At 46.2% G+C, this 15937-nt stretch overlaps 2 protein-coding genes across 3 annotated transcripts; one reads left to right on the top strand and one right to left on the bottom strand.

Moving 5' to 3' along the window:
• The first annotated feature begins 5189 nt into the window (after positions 1-5189).
• LOC139583513 (neutral cholesterol ester hydrolase 1-like) lies at positions 5190-11541 on the top strand. 2 transcript variants are annotated; one of them, XM_071414679.1, is made up of 7 exons: positions 5190-5207; positions 6112-6251; positions 8157-8382; positions 8468-8537; positions 8687-8858; positions 8948-9087; positions 9289-11541. In XM_071414679.1, exons 2-7 carry the CDS (start codon positions 6114-6116, stop codon positions 9764-9766), a joined length of 1224 nt encoding a protein of 407 aa, XP_071270780.1. In that variant the 5' UTR covers positions 5190-5207; positions 6112-6113; the 3' UTR covers positions 9767-11541. The 2 variants fall into 2 exon arrangements, with proteins under 2 accessions (XP_071270780.1, XP_071270778.1); XM_071414677.1 differs by lacking the exon at positions 5190-5207 and adding an exon at positions 5251-5490.
• Positions 11542-11964: 423 nt separating this feature from the next.
• On the bottom strand, positions 11965-13987 carry LOC139583515 (uncharacterized). Its single transcript, XM_071414684.1, has 2 exons — positions 13832-13987; positions 11965-13626 (listed from the first exon to the last, which is right to left on the bottom strand). Exon 2 carries the CDS (start codon positions 13262-13264, stop codon positions 12515-12517), a length of 750 nt encoding a protein of 249 aa, XP_071270785.1. The 5' UTR covers positions 13265-13626; positions 13832-13987; the 3' UTR covers positions 11965-12514.
• Between the last annotated feature and the right edge of the window lie 1950 nt (positions 13988-15937).

The following is a 15937-nucleotide window of genomic DNA, read 5'->3' as shown; positions in this document are numbered from 1 at the left end:
CATATGATTGAGTGTTGCCTGGCCCAGGAGTGTGAAGGTGAACGGAAAGGCTCTGGAGCAACGAACCGCCCTTGCTGTCTCTGCCAGGCCGGTTCCCCTCTCTCCACTGGGATTCTCTGCCTCTAACCCTGTTACAGGGGCTGAGTCACTGGCTTGCTGGTGCTCTTTCATGCCGTCCCTAGGAGGGGTGCGTCACTTGAGTGGGTTGAGTTACTGACGTGATCTTCCTGTCTGGGTTGGCGCCCCCCCTTGGTTTGTGCTGTGGTGGAGACCTTTGTGGGCTATACTCGGCCTTGTCTCAGGATTGTAAGTTGGTGGTTGAGGATTTCCCTCTAGTGGTGCGGGGGCTGTGCTTTGGCAAAGTGGGTGGGGTTATATCCTTCCTATTTGGCCCTGTCCGGGGGTTTCTTCGGATGGGGCCACAGTGTCTCCTGACCGCTCCTGTCTCAGCCTCCAGTATTTATGCTGCAGTAGTTTGTGTCGGGGGGCTAGGGTCAGTTGGTTACCTGGAGTACTTCTCCTGTCTTATCCAGTGTCCTGTGTGAATTTAAGTATGCTCTCTCTAATTCTCTCGTTCTCTCTTTCTCTCTGAGAACCTGAGCCCTAGGACCATACGTCAGGACTACCGGGCATGATGACACCTTGCTGTCCCCAGTCCGCCTGGCCTTGCTGCTATTCCAGTTTCAACTGTTCTGCCTGTGGTTACGGAACCCCTACCTGTCCCAGACCTGCTGTTTTCAACTCTTAATGATCGGCTATGAAAAGCCAACTGAGATTTATTCCTGATTATTATTTGACCATGCTTGTCATTTATGAACATTTTGAAAATCTTGGCTCTCTCTAATTTTCTCCTTCTCTCTTTCTTTCTCTCGGAGGACCTGAGCCCTAGGACCATACGTCGGGACTACCGGCCGTGGTGACTCCTTGCTGTCCCCAGTCCGCCTGGCCTTGCTGCTATTCCAGTTTCAACTGTTCTGCCTGCGGTCATGGAACCCCTACCTGTCCCAGACCTGCTGTTTTCAACTCTTAATGATCGGCTATGAAAAGCCAACTGAGATTTATTCCTGATTATTATTTGACCATGCTTGTCATTTATGGAAATTTTGAAAATCTTGGCTCTCTCTAATTTTCTCCTTCTCTCTTTCTTTCTCTCGGAGGACCTGGGCCCTAGGACCATGCGTCGGGACTGCCGCCCGTGGTGACTCCTTGCTGTCCCCAGTCCGCCTGGCCTTGCTGCTATTCCAGTTTCAACTGTTCTGCCTGCGGTTATGGAACCGCCACCTGTCCCAGACCTGTTGTTTTTCAACTCTTGATGATCGGCTATGAAAAGCCAACTGAAAATTATTCATGATTATTATTTGACCATGCTTGTCACTTATGAACATTTTTGAACATCTTGGCATAGTTCTGTTATAATCTCCACCCGGCACAGCCAGAAGAGGACTGGCCACCCCTCATAGCCTGGTTCCTCTCTAGGTTTCTTCCTAGGTTTTGGCCTTTCTAGGGAGTTTTTCCTAGCCACCGTGCTTCTACACCTGCATTACTAGCTGTTTGGGGTTTTAGGCTGGGTGTCTGTACAGCACTTCGAGATATTAGCTGATGTACGAAGGGCTATATAAAATAAAATTGATTGAATTGATTGATTGAAGTCGTCTCTATCTTCTTGTCCTCCTCCATCTTGTAGTGGAGTGGACGGAGAACAGCAAGAGGATTGTTCCAATTAGTGTTGGTCCCATGTCACAAGTCGTGGAAACCGAAGGCAGCGGCATGCTGCTAAGCGGACTGGATTGTCTGCGAGAGGTTAGGAGCAGATTGACATAAGGAATAGCTTCTCGTTCTGGTGCCTGATCTACCTGTGGCTTCATCGCCGGGATTGCCTATGTCTGCAATGGCTGTGCTGACACCCAGTATGCTGACTCCAGCAGAGGCTTCGTCGTTGAGTTCAGCTCCTTTCCCTCTCTCTGGACTGACAGGGCACTGCCTGCTGTGGGAGGTCTGGACCTATCACCGGGAGCAGTGGGCGTATGCTATCCTGCTTCTTGTGGGCCTGTAAAAGGTTCAACGAATTGTATGAGGGGTACTAATGGGCGGATATCTCCATCCCTTTGTCCGGCCATTGTATTGGGCAGTTCAATGGTGAGAAATGTCCCTGGAGCAAAAACGTTGTGCTATCTAGGAGCACGAGTACAGGACATCAATAAGCTGCTCTCAAACATTTTAAACCTGCATCATGAAATTTAGTCTATCATAGTTCATATGAGATTCAATGACATTATAAAGGGCAACTCAGAACAACTGAAGATTGATTTTAAAGAACTGATTGGGTCTCTACAACAACAAACGCCCCATAATATCTGGCCCTTTGCCCTCCCTAAATCGTGGCATTGAACGTTTCAGCAGACTTTTAGCCCTCCATAACTGGCTACGGGACTATTGCAGCTCTGTGGGTGTAACGTGTATTGACAATTTTAATACCTTCTGGAAACAAAGCTTGTTTTATAGGAGGATGGGATCCACTCAAATCATTTGTGTTCCTGGATCCTTTCACAGCATTATAAGGCTGCGTTGAGACAATGACTTATCAATGACCCAAGGCCAGCTCAGTTAATCCCTACCATTTTGTCAGTGAGTTGTCATGATGCTTCAGCAAATGTACATTATCCCAGGTGCGTTGGAAGTCACAGTGTAATAACCTGATCCTACAGCTATTGTATGCAGAAATCATGTGCCTATAAACCAGATGTATGCTGTTAGCACTGAGGCAATGTGCCCTAGTAGGAAGTCCACTGTGTGAAGCTCAACCTGCACTAACATAAATAACATGAGCATGTCTACTTCTGCTAAGCTTCTCAGTAAAGCAATGAAAGCAATCAAGCATCCCAGAAAAGTACTAAAATAGCTCACGTTAACATATGTTGCTTAAGAAACAAGGTTCATGAAATCAATAATTTGCAAGTAACAGATGACATTCATATTCTGACAATCTCTGAAACTCACTTAGATAATACCTTTGATGATACAGTGGGAACAATACATGGTTATAACATCTACAGAAAAGACAGAAATGCCAAAGGTGGAGGTGTTGCCGTTTATATTCAGAACCACATTCCTGTAAAGCTTAGCGAGGATCTCATGTTAAATGCTGTTGAAGTAAGATGGCTTCTGCCACAGGTTCATCTGCCTTACCTAAAGGCCATTCTGGTGGAAAGCTGCTATAGACTACAAAGTGTTAATAGTCAGTATCTGGATAACATGTGTGAAATGCTTGATAATGTATGTGATATCAACAGAGAGGTATATTCAAGAGAAAGCTTCAAACTGTAACTAGTTCCTGAATCAGTCAACCTACCAGGGTAGTTACAAACAGGAATGAAATCATCAACATGTATTGATCACATCTTTACTAATGCTGCAGAAATGTGCTTTAAAGGAGTATCCAAATCCATCGGATGTAGTGATCACAATATAGTAGCCATGTCTAGGAAAACCAAAGTCCCAAAAACTGGGCCTAATATAGTGTATAAGAGGTCATACAATAAGTTTTGTAGCGATTCCTATGTTGTTGATGTAAAGAATATGTGTTGGTCTTTGGTGTGTAATGAGGAGCAAACAGACGCTGGACTTGACACATTTATGAAATTGCTTATTCCAGTTACATTAAGAAAATGACTGCAAATTGTTAAATCCTCGTAGATTGATGAGGAATTAAAAAATGGTATGGTTGCGAGGGATGAGGCAAAATGGCAAATAAGTCTGGCTGCACAACTGATTGGCAAATGTACTGCAAATGGAGAAATCATGTGACTAAACTCAATAAAAAGCAGATGAACCTACACTATGAAACAAAGATAAATGACAAAGAATGATAGTAAAAAACTTTGGAGCACTTTAAATGAAATTTTGGGCAAAAAGGCAAACTCAGCTCCATCATTCATTGAGTCAGATGGCTCATTCATCACAAAACCCACTGATATTGCCAATTACTTTAATGATTATTTAATTGGCAAGATTATCAAACTTAGGCATGACATGCCAGCAACAAACGCTGGAAAATTACTGAGGATAATAGCGGACGATATTGCCACTCCTATTTGCCATATCTTCAATCTAAGCCTACTAGAAAGTATGTGCCCTCAAGCCTGGAGGGAAGCAAAAGTAATTCCGCTACCCAAGAATAGGAAAGCCCCCTTTACTGGCTCAAATAGCCGACCAATCAGCCTGTTACCGACCCTTGGTAAACACAAATGACTGATGATTGGCTGAGAGAAATTGATGATAAAAAGATTAAGGCAACTGTTATGTTAGAATTCAGTGCGGCTTTTGACATTATCGATCATGGTCTGCTGATGGAAAAACATATGTGTTATGGCTTTATACCCCCTGCTATATTGTGGACAATGAGTTACCTGTCTAACAGAACACAGAGGGTGTTCTTTAATGGAAGCCTTTTCAACATAATCCAGGTAGAATCAGGAATTATCCAGGGCAGCTGTCTAGGCCCCTTACTTTTTTCAATCTTTACTAATGACATGCCACTGGCCTTGAGTAAAGCCGACATGTCTATGTATGCGGATGACTCAACACTATGCACGTCAGCTACTACAGTGAGTGAAATCACTGCAACACTTAAAGAGCTGCAGTTAGTTTCAGAATGTGTGGCAAGGAAATAAGAAATACAACTAAAAGCATTGTATTTGGTTGTAGCGTCATACCCAAGAAGACTCAATGCTGTAATCGCTGTCGAAGGTTCTTCAACAAAGTACTGAGTAAAGGCTCTGAATACTTAAAAATAAAATATTTAACTAGGCAAGTCAGTTAAGAACAAATTCTTATTTACAATGTCGGCCTACCTAAAGGCAAAAGGCCTTCTGCGGGGACGGGGACTGGGATCAAAAATTTAAAAAATATAGGACAAAACTCACATCATGACAAGAGAGACAACACAGCACTACATAAAGAGAGACCTTAAGACAACATTTACATAAATGTGATATTAAAGTTTTTTTTATATATATATAAATTAGTCAAAAATGTCATTATGGGGTATTGTGTGTAAATTGATGAGGAATTTTTGAATAAGACTCTAACGTAACAAAATGTTGAGGTCAAGGGGTCTGAATACTTTCTGAAGGCAGTGTATCTTTTGAGGCCATTTAGATGCTGCTATCTGGTGGCAGAAGAAGAGAATGACACTTTCACATAAAAAGGTAAGAGACCTTTATCAAATACAGTACAGTGTGAAGATAGGCAGAAACTGCTTCTACAATAGTATTCCCGATAACACTTGTAGGCGATGTCATGGCTACGTTGGCTAGTTAAGCTCATGCGTAGAAACACGTCGACGGGTGTAATGGTCGTCTCATGCCGAAATGCGAACGTCAAATCAGGCATTCCTTAAAGTTGTTTTTGACGAAAATGAGAACGTGTCAGTTTGCGATGTTGCGTCTCTGGGTTTACTGGGTTTAGAAACTCTGTGCCTTCATGCTACGGGTGAGTAGACGTTCAAGCCCAGCACTGATTGTCAACCCTTATTAATGACATATATCTACTTTGTGGTTGTCCCTTCCAACGTATTAAATAATTCCTGACGAAACATTTGTCAAGTTCTCCATCTTGTTGTAGTTGAGTCTGAATAGTTTGACTAGTATAAACTACCGTTCCCATGAGCGCTACGCGTCTCTTTACGCAATCCTGAGGATTTCTTATCAGCTTTTACGTAATGAAGCTAACATTCGAAAGCAAAAGCCGGGAGCAAACTTCAAAATAAAAGCCACCTCAGACTGAAATCCACAACATCTAGGCCTATTTTGAACTGTATTATATTGATAACAGATGCTCTTGTATCTGATTTTATATTGTAGGCCTACTGGACTCTAATGGGCTTGTTGAACAAAAATACTTAGAATCCAATAGTTTTTTTTAATCATAACAGGACTTTTATTCTGACACCACTATTAATCCTCATTCTTGTCTACGTTTCTGGCTTACCCCCAATGTTAAACCGACCTCTACCAACCACGGGGATACAGAAAAAACCGCGTCACCGTGAATTCAATTCACATCTCTTTTATCGGGTGAACGTGCCCCGGTGACAGTCCGTTCTCCCCGCAGTTATGAGGCTCCGCTGGTCCGGGGGCGTGCTGCTGTCGGTGGCGGCTGCCTACTACGTCTATACTCCGTTACCGAGTACGGTGAGCGAGCCCTGGAAGCTCATTCTGCTGGACGCGCTGTTCCGGAGCTTCATACATGTGGTAGGACTGACTGGTAATGACTTGAAAATAGAATAGAACGTATTAGTTAAGGCAGGTGTTTTGCTGTAAATAGTATTGAATACTAGAATTAGTCGGTTCATGACATTAGTGCAGTGAACTGGTTAGCCTATGGGTCCCATCAAGTCATGTAGCCCACAGGACAGTCAAATAACCTATAGTGCCTTGACAGTCCATTAAGGGCACCAATCAGGGGCGTCATGGACCCCAAAAATCTGTGGGGGCACAAAGGGGGGTGTGGTCTGGGGAATACATTTGAGAATTGCGCATTTTTCAAAAACCTGAGACAGCTTTCCCCTGCAATCTAGAGCCATAATAAATATGCTTAATTCTATGTAAAAAATCGGTCTATTTCAACAGTCTTGGGAGAGGCGAAGGTCGAGACATGCGTCCTCTGAAACATGACTCGCCAAGCCACGCTGCTTCTTAACACACTGCTCACTTAATCCGGAAGTCAGCCGCACCAAAGTGTCGGAGGAAACAAAGTTCGACCCTCCCCTAACCCAAACGGCGCTGGGCCAATTGTGTGCCGCCCTATGGGGTCCCAGGCTGTAGTGGCGAACCCCAGGCTGTAGTGGCGCCTTAGCACTGCACTGCGCCACTTGGGAGGCCAATACAACTATATTTCTTCATATCTAAGCATACCTCTTGAGCTATCTGTATCCTGCTGACTAGTGTTTTTTTTTTTTAAACAAACTAAATATGCTTCTCTGCATCTCTGCTAATATCTGGGTCTTATTCAGTACATTTAGTTATTGCTTGCTTTTCTAAAGTCTACCAACCTTGCCAGCAGGCATGCCAGCTAAGATAGATGGACAAGCTAGCTTGTCTAACTTGATTGATAGCCTGAAATGGCTTCTTGGTAGCTAGTTATGAAGTTGGGAGATTGGGAACCTATCTGGGCTAGTTAAACCCAGCTTCAAATAATTGCTAAGTGGCTAGTAGTGTTACAGAGAAAAAATAAATACAAATTATATATATCAACAGGACAAATCTGAGGGGGCACGTAACCCTGTGCCCCTATGGGCATGACGCCTCTGGTAATAGTAGCATGACATTATAGGCCTTTACTTGACCAGACTGCCTGAACTTTGAACCTCTATCATTGGCCAACTACAATAAGTACACACACACATACACACAGGCCTTGTGTGGTGATAAGTTTAGTACACTGCATTCTTTTCCAGAAAGTAGGCTGGCCCTCTTTGAAGTCACGTAGGTTGATTCATCGATATCTTTTTATCTATAAATCTCTCTTACAAAAACTCCCGCCGTGCCTAACATCATTATTCATCTTTAGTTACCATATCCGATCTCAGGGATGGCTAACCCTGAAAATGCCTTTGGTCTCCTCAGAGTTAGGTAAAACTGCTTTCAGTTTATTTGCATCCCATGTATAGAACAGATTGGAGACCTCCTTGTTGTGGAATGTGGTTGTTTTTCTTGAGTATTTGTATTTTTTACATTGTGTTCTTTTTTGAGGAAATGGTGTATATGCAGGGCTCCTTGCTACCTTGCAAAAGAGACCTTGGTCTCAATAGTGACTCCATTCAAATAAATAAATAATGAAAATTGTGGCAGTGGTCACTGACCTTGTGCAACAGTGTCAACAACAGTAAGGATCTGATGAAATAGAGAGTGTGGAGTGGCTGAGAGTCATCAACACGCCTTAACCCGTGTCTCTACCTAACCTCCCTCTAACCTGAACTACCAGTCCAAACACCTACCTAGCTTATTAGTAATACTGTAGACGATTACACACTGATCACACTGAGACCTGCAGTACCAGTCCCCACACCCTATACAGTATATCTGGATGGCTGGTTGTAGTTTATACATCCTGTCACTGTGTGCATATATTAAACTGAGCGTGTGTGTGTGTTCCAGGGTGATGTGGCGCAAGCTCTAGGGGTGTGTCACAGTGTCCATATGTTGAACTCTGTGGTGTCTCGGTTGGAGGTGATTGAGCCATGGTCTAGTCCTACTGTACGTGTCACTGACTCCGCCTTGGGGGGCGTGCCCGCACGAGTGTTCCAGCCAGTTGGAGGAGGAGCCAAGCTCAGGAGGGGAGTGCTTTACTTCCATGGTGGGGGATGGGCCCTTGGCAGCGGACGTAAGTGTGTGTGTGCTAGAGTGTCTTTTTAAACTTTCCATATGTGTTTATGCACAAAATGTTCTGCATTTGTATGTATGTGTAGGAATGAGATCTTATGACCTGCTGTGTAGGAGGATGGCTGAAGAGCTGGATACAGTTGTTGTGTCGGTTGAGTGAGTATCAGAACCACTAATACTTAAAAAAAATATATCTACATAAATCATATGAGAACCGAACTGGCAACCGGAAGGCTACCATTGTGCCCATGAGCAAGGCTCTTATACTAACTTAACTTATGGTGTGTTAATTGTTGTTACCATAGTTACCGCTTGGCCCCTGATGCAGTGTTTCCAGACCAGTACCATGATGCTCTAGCAGCGTCCAGGGCCTTCCTGTCCCCAGAGGTCTTGCAGCGCTATGGGGTGAACCCAGCCAGGGTGGGGGTGTCTGGAGACAGCTCTGGGGGGAACCTCGCTGCAGCCGTGGCCCAGCGGGTACACACATGTAAACGTACACACATGCACACACACACACACTCACACACAAACAGTCACACACTATCACATTCTTTTTCTGGCCACAGATTTCTGCAGATGACAGTATGAGTGTGAAGTTCAGTATCCAGGCGTTGATCTACCCAGTCCTCCAGGCTCTAGACCTGAACACCCCGTCCTACCAACAGAACCACAACGTACCCATCCTGCACCGACACCTCATGGCCAGGTACACACACACACACACACACCCACACACACACACACACACACACACACACACACACACACACACACACACACACACACACACACACACACACACACACACACACACACACACACACACACACACACACACACACACACACACACACACACACACACACACACACACACACCTGTTACTAATCTTCCTCTCGCTCTCTAGGTTCTGGCTGATTTACCTGGGGGCTGATCCCTCTCTCCTCCCTCATCTCCTCTCCTCCCCCTCCTCCCTCCTTCATCCCTCCATCCCCCCTTCCATCCGTTCTCATCTCAACTGGACCTCCCTGCTCGCGGCCAAACACCAAAAGCATTACCGGCCCGTCGGCATGGAGACTGGGTCGCGGGAGGTCACGTGGATAGTGCCGGGGTTGGTGGATGTTCGAGCGGCGCCGTTGCTTGCAGAACAGGGGATTCTGGGTAGAACGCCGCGAGCGTACGTGATGACGTGTGAGTTCGACGTTCTGAGGGACGATGGGTTGATGTACGCCAGGAGACTACAGGACGCGGGCGTCACGGTTACCAGTGTTCACTATGACGACGGTTTCCACGGCTGCATGGTCTTCTCCTTTTGGCCGTTTTTGTCCTCCGTTGGCCAGAGGAGTCTGGACAACTACATCCAGTGGCTAGACCACAACCTCTAGAACAGCCACACTCAACAGGCGGACCGCGGTCTGGAACCGGATCCAGAAGAGGGTCGATACGGACAGTGTGTTTAAAATCTATTTTTTAAGAAATCAATCAGGCTTTTAACTTACTGCTGTTGAGTAGTTATCATGGGCAGGGGACTCGACCCCAAGGGGGCCCCCATGGATTTTGTTGAATCACTCAGGTATCATATGAACACACATAAGAAGTCATGGAAAAATGTGTAGAATTGCAGGAAATTTGCTTTAAAACTGCAACAGTTTTTTTGGCCCCATGTCAAATTGTGTGGAATTGCAGAAAATTTGCTTTAAAACTGCAAGTTTTTTCTCCGCCAGCAGAAGGGGTGTGAATTGTTTGAACAGTTTGGAGTTACATGCGTTGCGAAGGGCGGGTTTGTTACTACGCCGACAGATGACAATACCCATCCGGACCTTTGCCACTTAGGAAATTTGTGTGACCAGACCATCTAAAATAGTAGTCTAGACCACGACAGAACCCTATGGAACCCAAGTTATGTTTAGAATCAAAACTATAGGATCACAACCTAGAACCCAATAGGAGCACCACTAGGACTAAAATGTCCAGGCAACCAGACAACCACACCTCCCATGCCTCTTTCCTCTTGACTACCTAGCTGATCCTGTGGTTGTTCAATGTAAAGACAGTGAACTGTCAGCTGTCTATGGAAACTGATTTAAAGCTTTGAATGCTAACAGTCTGATACACTGAAAGACTGACCAACATACACATCTGTGTGGAATCTCTGGGTTGTGCAATAATATGTTGTATTTATTTATTTGACCATTCCAAGCTTTGAGAAGCAGGCAGAAGAGAGCCAAAAACAGACCTCACCACATGTTTTAACTACAGCCCCTGAGGAACAGTGTTTTACTAGGGTATAGGACCACTAAGAGAGAAACTGACACGGCATGAGACCAGACAGGCTGAAAATTATTTTTTATAGATATTATTTTAGAAATGAAGTAACGCACTGGGCAAAAATGGTTGAATCAACATTTTTTCCACTTAAAAAAAATCTGTGATGGAAAGCTGATTGGATTTGCAAAAAATCATTAACCTAAGGGAATTTTGTCATTTTTTTTCACCCAACTTTTGACCTAAATCCAATGACATGGTGAAATTGTTTGTTGATTTCACGTTGAATTCACGTGATTGACAACTCAACCAAATGTAAATCAAAACTACACATTGAAATGACGTCTGTGCCCAGTGTGAAGATATGTTATGTGCAGAGAGAGAGAACATTGACCATAGAACGTGTGTGTTTTTATTATAAGGAATATTGTCTGTTTTAAATGCGTCCGAGGATCAGGTGTTGGTGTAATGTGAAGATATAAAGCCATGTGAACCAGGAATTCTAGGTATTCCAAATGGGCATCTTTTCTTTTAGAAAGATCTGTCCTCCTCTCTCACACAATGTACATAGCTGTTGGTTTGGCCTATTATGTTGATGTGTTTTCCTTTTCCATTTTATTTTCAATTTCAATGTACTTTAGGCCTGGCCAAAGTCATACATTTAGACATATGGCTCTGGGCCTGGCTATTGACCCTGGGTGTGATACCACTACTCGACAGTGGTGACACTGTTGTGCTCTACAGATTAGAAAACCCCTTCCAAGAATCAACTGATTGTAAACTGGTAGGGAACAAAGGCCTCCGTTTGAGCTTCAAAACTGTGAACAGTTTTATATTATCACTGAAGAGATTTTAAACTAATGAATATATGTACATAAAATATATATTTATCTGATATTGAGTCTAAATGGATCTGAAGTTTCAGTGGTGTGTATTGGTTCAGCTAACTTCCTGTTCTGAGCACAGTATTGTAATATACTTACAGGTGACAAATGTTTTTATTTTATTTAACTAGGCAAGTCAGTTAAGAACAAATGCTGATTTACAATGACGGCCTACCCCAGCCAACCCGTAACCCGGATGACACTGGGCCAATTGTGTGCCGCCCTATGGGACTCCCAATCACAGCCGGATGTGATACAGCCTGGATTCGAACCAGGGACTGTAGTGACACCTCTTGCACTGAGATGCAGTGCCTTAAACTGCTGTGCCACTCAGGAGGTGAAAAATGTTCTTCCTGTTAATAATAACAATTGTGTGTGTGTGTGTGTGTGTGTGCTGTTCCAGTTTAAAGAATGCAGTTTGAACCTTCAGGGTGTTTTGAAGCTGAGTGGCACGTCTCTTTATTGCTACAGGGTAAAATCACACACACAGAGACAGAGACAGATACATACATACATACATACAGTGCACACACATACACTAACACATGCACACACACATACACGCACACTAGCACGCCAGCTATGTGAGTGTGTGAATTGAATGGTAGCAGAAGGTTTTAGGCAGGAGATGGCGTCCCAAATTGAGAATTAGGGAACCTGTTCTAATTTTCTATCTTTCACGCTCTCCCTTTGCATTCTCTTTCTCGACTTCTGCCTTCCTTTCTTTCCTGGTCTCTGTCTCTCTACCTCCTATCTCTTTTCTTTCTCACACCCTGAAGAGGAAGAGGGTAACCTGACCCATCAGATGATCACATGACCTGTGACATTACATTTACATTTACATTTAAGTCATTTAGCAGACGCTCTTATCCAGAGCGACTTACAAATTTGTGCATTCACCTTATGACATCCAGTGGAACGGCCACTTTACAATAGTGCATCTAAATCTTTTAAGGGGGGGGGAGTGAGAAGGATTACTTTATCCTATCCTAGGTATTCCTTAAAGAGGTGGGGTTTCAGGTGTCTCCGGAAGGTGGTGATTGACTCCGCTGTCCTGGCGTCGTGAGGGAGTTTGTTCCACCATTGGGGGGCCAGAGCAGCGAACAGTTTTGACTGGGCTGAGCGGGAACTGTACTTCCTCAGTGGTAGGGAGGCGAGCAGGCCAGAGGTGGATGAACGCAGTGCCCTTGTTTGGGTGTAGGGCCTGATCAGAGCCTGGAGGTACTGAGGTGCCGTTCCCCTCACAGCTCCGTAGGCAAGCACCATGGTCTTGTAGCGGATGCGAGCTTCAACTGGAAGCCAGTGGAGAGAGCGGAGGAGCGGGGTGACGTGAGAGAACTTGGGAAGGTTGAACACCAGACGGGCTGCGGCGTTCTGGATGAGTTGTAGGGGTTTAATGGCACAGGCAGGGAGCCCAGCCAACAGCGAGTTGCAGTAATCCAGACGGGAGATGACAAGTGCCTGGATTAGGACCTGCGCCGCTTCCTGTGTGAGGCAGGGTCGTACTCTGCGGATGTTGTAGAGCATGAACCTACAGGAACGGGCCACCGCCTTGATGTTGGTTGAGAACGACAGGGTGTTGTCCAGGATCACGCCAAGGTTCTTAGCGCTCTGGGAGGAGGACACAATGGAGTTGTCAACCGTGATGGCGAGATCATGGAACGGGCAGTCCTTCCCCGGGAGGAAGAGCAGCTCCGTCTTGCCGAGGTTCAGCTTGAGGTGGTGATCCGTCATCCACACTGATATGTCTGCCAGACATGCAGAGATGCGATTCGCCACCTGGTCATCAGAAGGGGGAAAGGAGAAGATTAGTTGTGTGTCGTCTGCATAGCAATGATAGGAGAGACCATGTGAGGTTATGACAGAGCCAAGTGACTTGGTGTATAGCGAGAATAGGAGAGGGCCTAGAACAGAGCCCTGGGGGACACCAGTGGTGAGAGCACGTGGTGAGGAGACAGATTCTCGCCACGCCACCTGGTAGGAGCGACCTGTCAGGTAGGACGCAATCCAAGCGTGGGCCGCGCCGGAGATGCCCAACTCGGAGAGGGTGGAGAGGAGGATCTGATGGTTCACAGTATCGAAGGCAGCCGATAGGTCTAGAAGGATGAGAGCAGAGGAGAGAGAGTTAGCTTTAGCAGTGCGGAGCGCCTCCGTGATACAGAGAAGAGCAGTCTCAGTTGAATGACTAGTCTTGAAACCTGACTGATTTGGATCAAGAAGGTCATTCTGAGAGAGATAGCGGGAGAGCTGGCCAAGGACGGCACGTTCAAGAGTTTTGGAGAGAAAAGAAAGAAGGGATACTGGTCTGTAGTTGTTGACATCGGAGGGATCGAGTGTAGGTTTTTTCAGAAGGGGTGCAACTCTCGCTCTCTTGAAGACGGAAGGGACGTAGCCAGCGGTCAGGGATGAGTTGATGAGCGAGGTGAGGTAAGGGAGAAGGTCTCCGGAAATGGTCTGGAGAAGAGAGGAGGGGATAGGGTCAAGCGGGCAGGTTGTTGGGCGGCCGGCCGTCACAAGACGCGAGATTTCATCTCGAGAGAGAGGGGAGAAAGAGGTCAGAGCACAGGGTGGGGCAGTGTGAGCAGAACCAGCGGTGTCGTTTGACTTAGCAAACGAGGATCGGATGTCGTCGACCTTCTTTTCAAAATGGTTGACGAAGTCATCTGCAGAGAGGGAGGAGGGGGGGGAGGGGGAGGAGGATTCAGGAGGGAGGAGAAGGTGGCAAAGAGCTTCCTGGGGTTAGAGGCAGATGCTTGGAATTTAGAGTGGTAGAAAGTGGCTTTAGCAGCAGAGACAGAAGAGGAAAATGTAGAGAGGAGGGAGTGAAAGGATGCCAGGTCCGCAGGGAGGCGAGTTTTCCTCCATTTCCGCTCGGCTGCCCGGAGCCCTGTTCTGTGAGCTCGCAATGAGTCGTCGAGCCACGGAGCGGGAGGGGAGGACCGAGCCGGCCTGGAGGATAGGGGACATAGAGAGTCAAAGGATGCAGAAAGGGAGGAGAGGAGGGTTGAGGAGGCAGAATCAGGAGATAGGTTGGAGAAGGTTTGAGCAGAGGGAAGAGATGATAGGATGGAAGAGGAGAGGGTAGCGGGGGAGAGAGAGCGAAGGTTGGGACGGCGCGATACCATCCGAGTAGGGGCAGTGTGGGAAGTGTTGGATGAGAGCGAGAGGGAAAAGGATACAAGGTAGTGGTCGGAGACTTGGAGGGGAGTTGCAGTGAGGTTAGTGGAAGAACAGCATCTAGTAAAGATGAGGTCGAGCGTATTGCCTGCCTTGTGAGTAGGGGGGGAAGGTGAGAGGGTGAGGTCAAAAGAGGAGAGGAGTGGAAAGAAGGAGGCAGAGAGGAATGAGTCAAAGGTAGACGTGGGGAGGTTAAAGTCGCCCAGAACTGTGAGAGGTGAGCCGTCCTCAGGAAAGGAGCTAATCAAGGCATCGAGCTCATTGATGAACTCTCCGAGGGAACCTGGAGGGCGATAAATGGTAAGGATGTTAAGCTTGAAAGGGCTGGTAACTGTGACAGCATGGAATTCAAAGGAGGCGATAGACAGATGGGTAAGGGGAGAAAGAGAGAATGACCACTTGGGAGAGATGAGGATCCCGGTGCCACCACCCCGCTGACCAGAAGCTCTCGGGGTGTGCGAGAACACGTGGGCGGACGAAGAGAGAGCAGTAGGAGTAGCAGTGTTATCTGTGGTGATCCATGTTTCCGTCAGTGCCAGGAAGTCGAGGGACTGGAGGGAGGCATAGGCTGAGATGAACTCTGCCTTGTTGGCCGCAGATCGGCAGTTCCAGAGGCTACCGGAGACCTGGAACTCCACGTGGGTCGTGCGCGCTGGGACCACCAGATTAGGGTGGCCGATGCCACGCGGTGTGGAGCGTTTGTATGGTCTGTGCAGAGAGGAGAGAACAGGGATCGACAGACACATAGTTGACAGGCTACAGAAGAGACTACGCTAATGCAAAGGAGATTGGAGTGGCAAGTGGACTACGCGTCTCGAATGTTCAGAAAGTTAAGCTTACGTAGCAAGAATCTTATTGACTAAAATGATTAAGATGATACAGTACTGCTGAAGTTGGCTAGCTGGCAGTGGCTGCGTTGTTGACTTTGTAGGCTAGCTGGCAGTTGTTGACTTTGTAGGCTAGCTGGCAGTGGCTGCGTTGTTGACACTACACTAATCAAGTCGTTCCGTTGAGTGTAATAGTATCTACAGTGCTGCTATTCGGGGGCTAGCTGGCTAGCTAGCAGTGTTGATTACGTTACGTTGCGTTAAGAGAACGACAATAGCTGGCTAGCTAACCTAGAAAATCGCTCTAGACTACACAATTATCTTTGATACAAAGACGGCTATGTAGCTAGCTATGTAGCTAGCTAGCTATCACATTTAAATGTATGTAGCTAGCTAAGAAGAA

This window comes from Salvelinus alpinus, chromosome 8 (assembly GCF_045679555.1).
Source record: "Salvelinus alpinus chromosome 8, SLU_Salpinus.1, whole genome shotgun sequence".
NCBI lineage: Eukaryota > Metazoa > Chordata > Actinopteri > Salmoniformes > Salmonidae > Salvelinus > Salvelinus alpinus.
The sequence above is the reverse complement of the archived record's forward strand: the minus strand, read 5'-3'. Positions and strand labels throughout refer to the sequence as shown.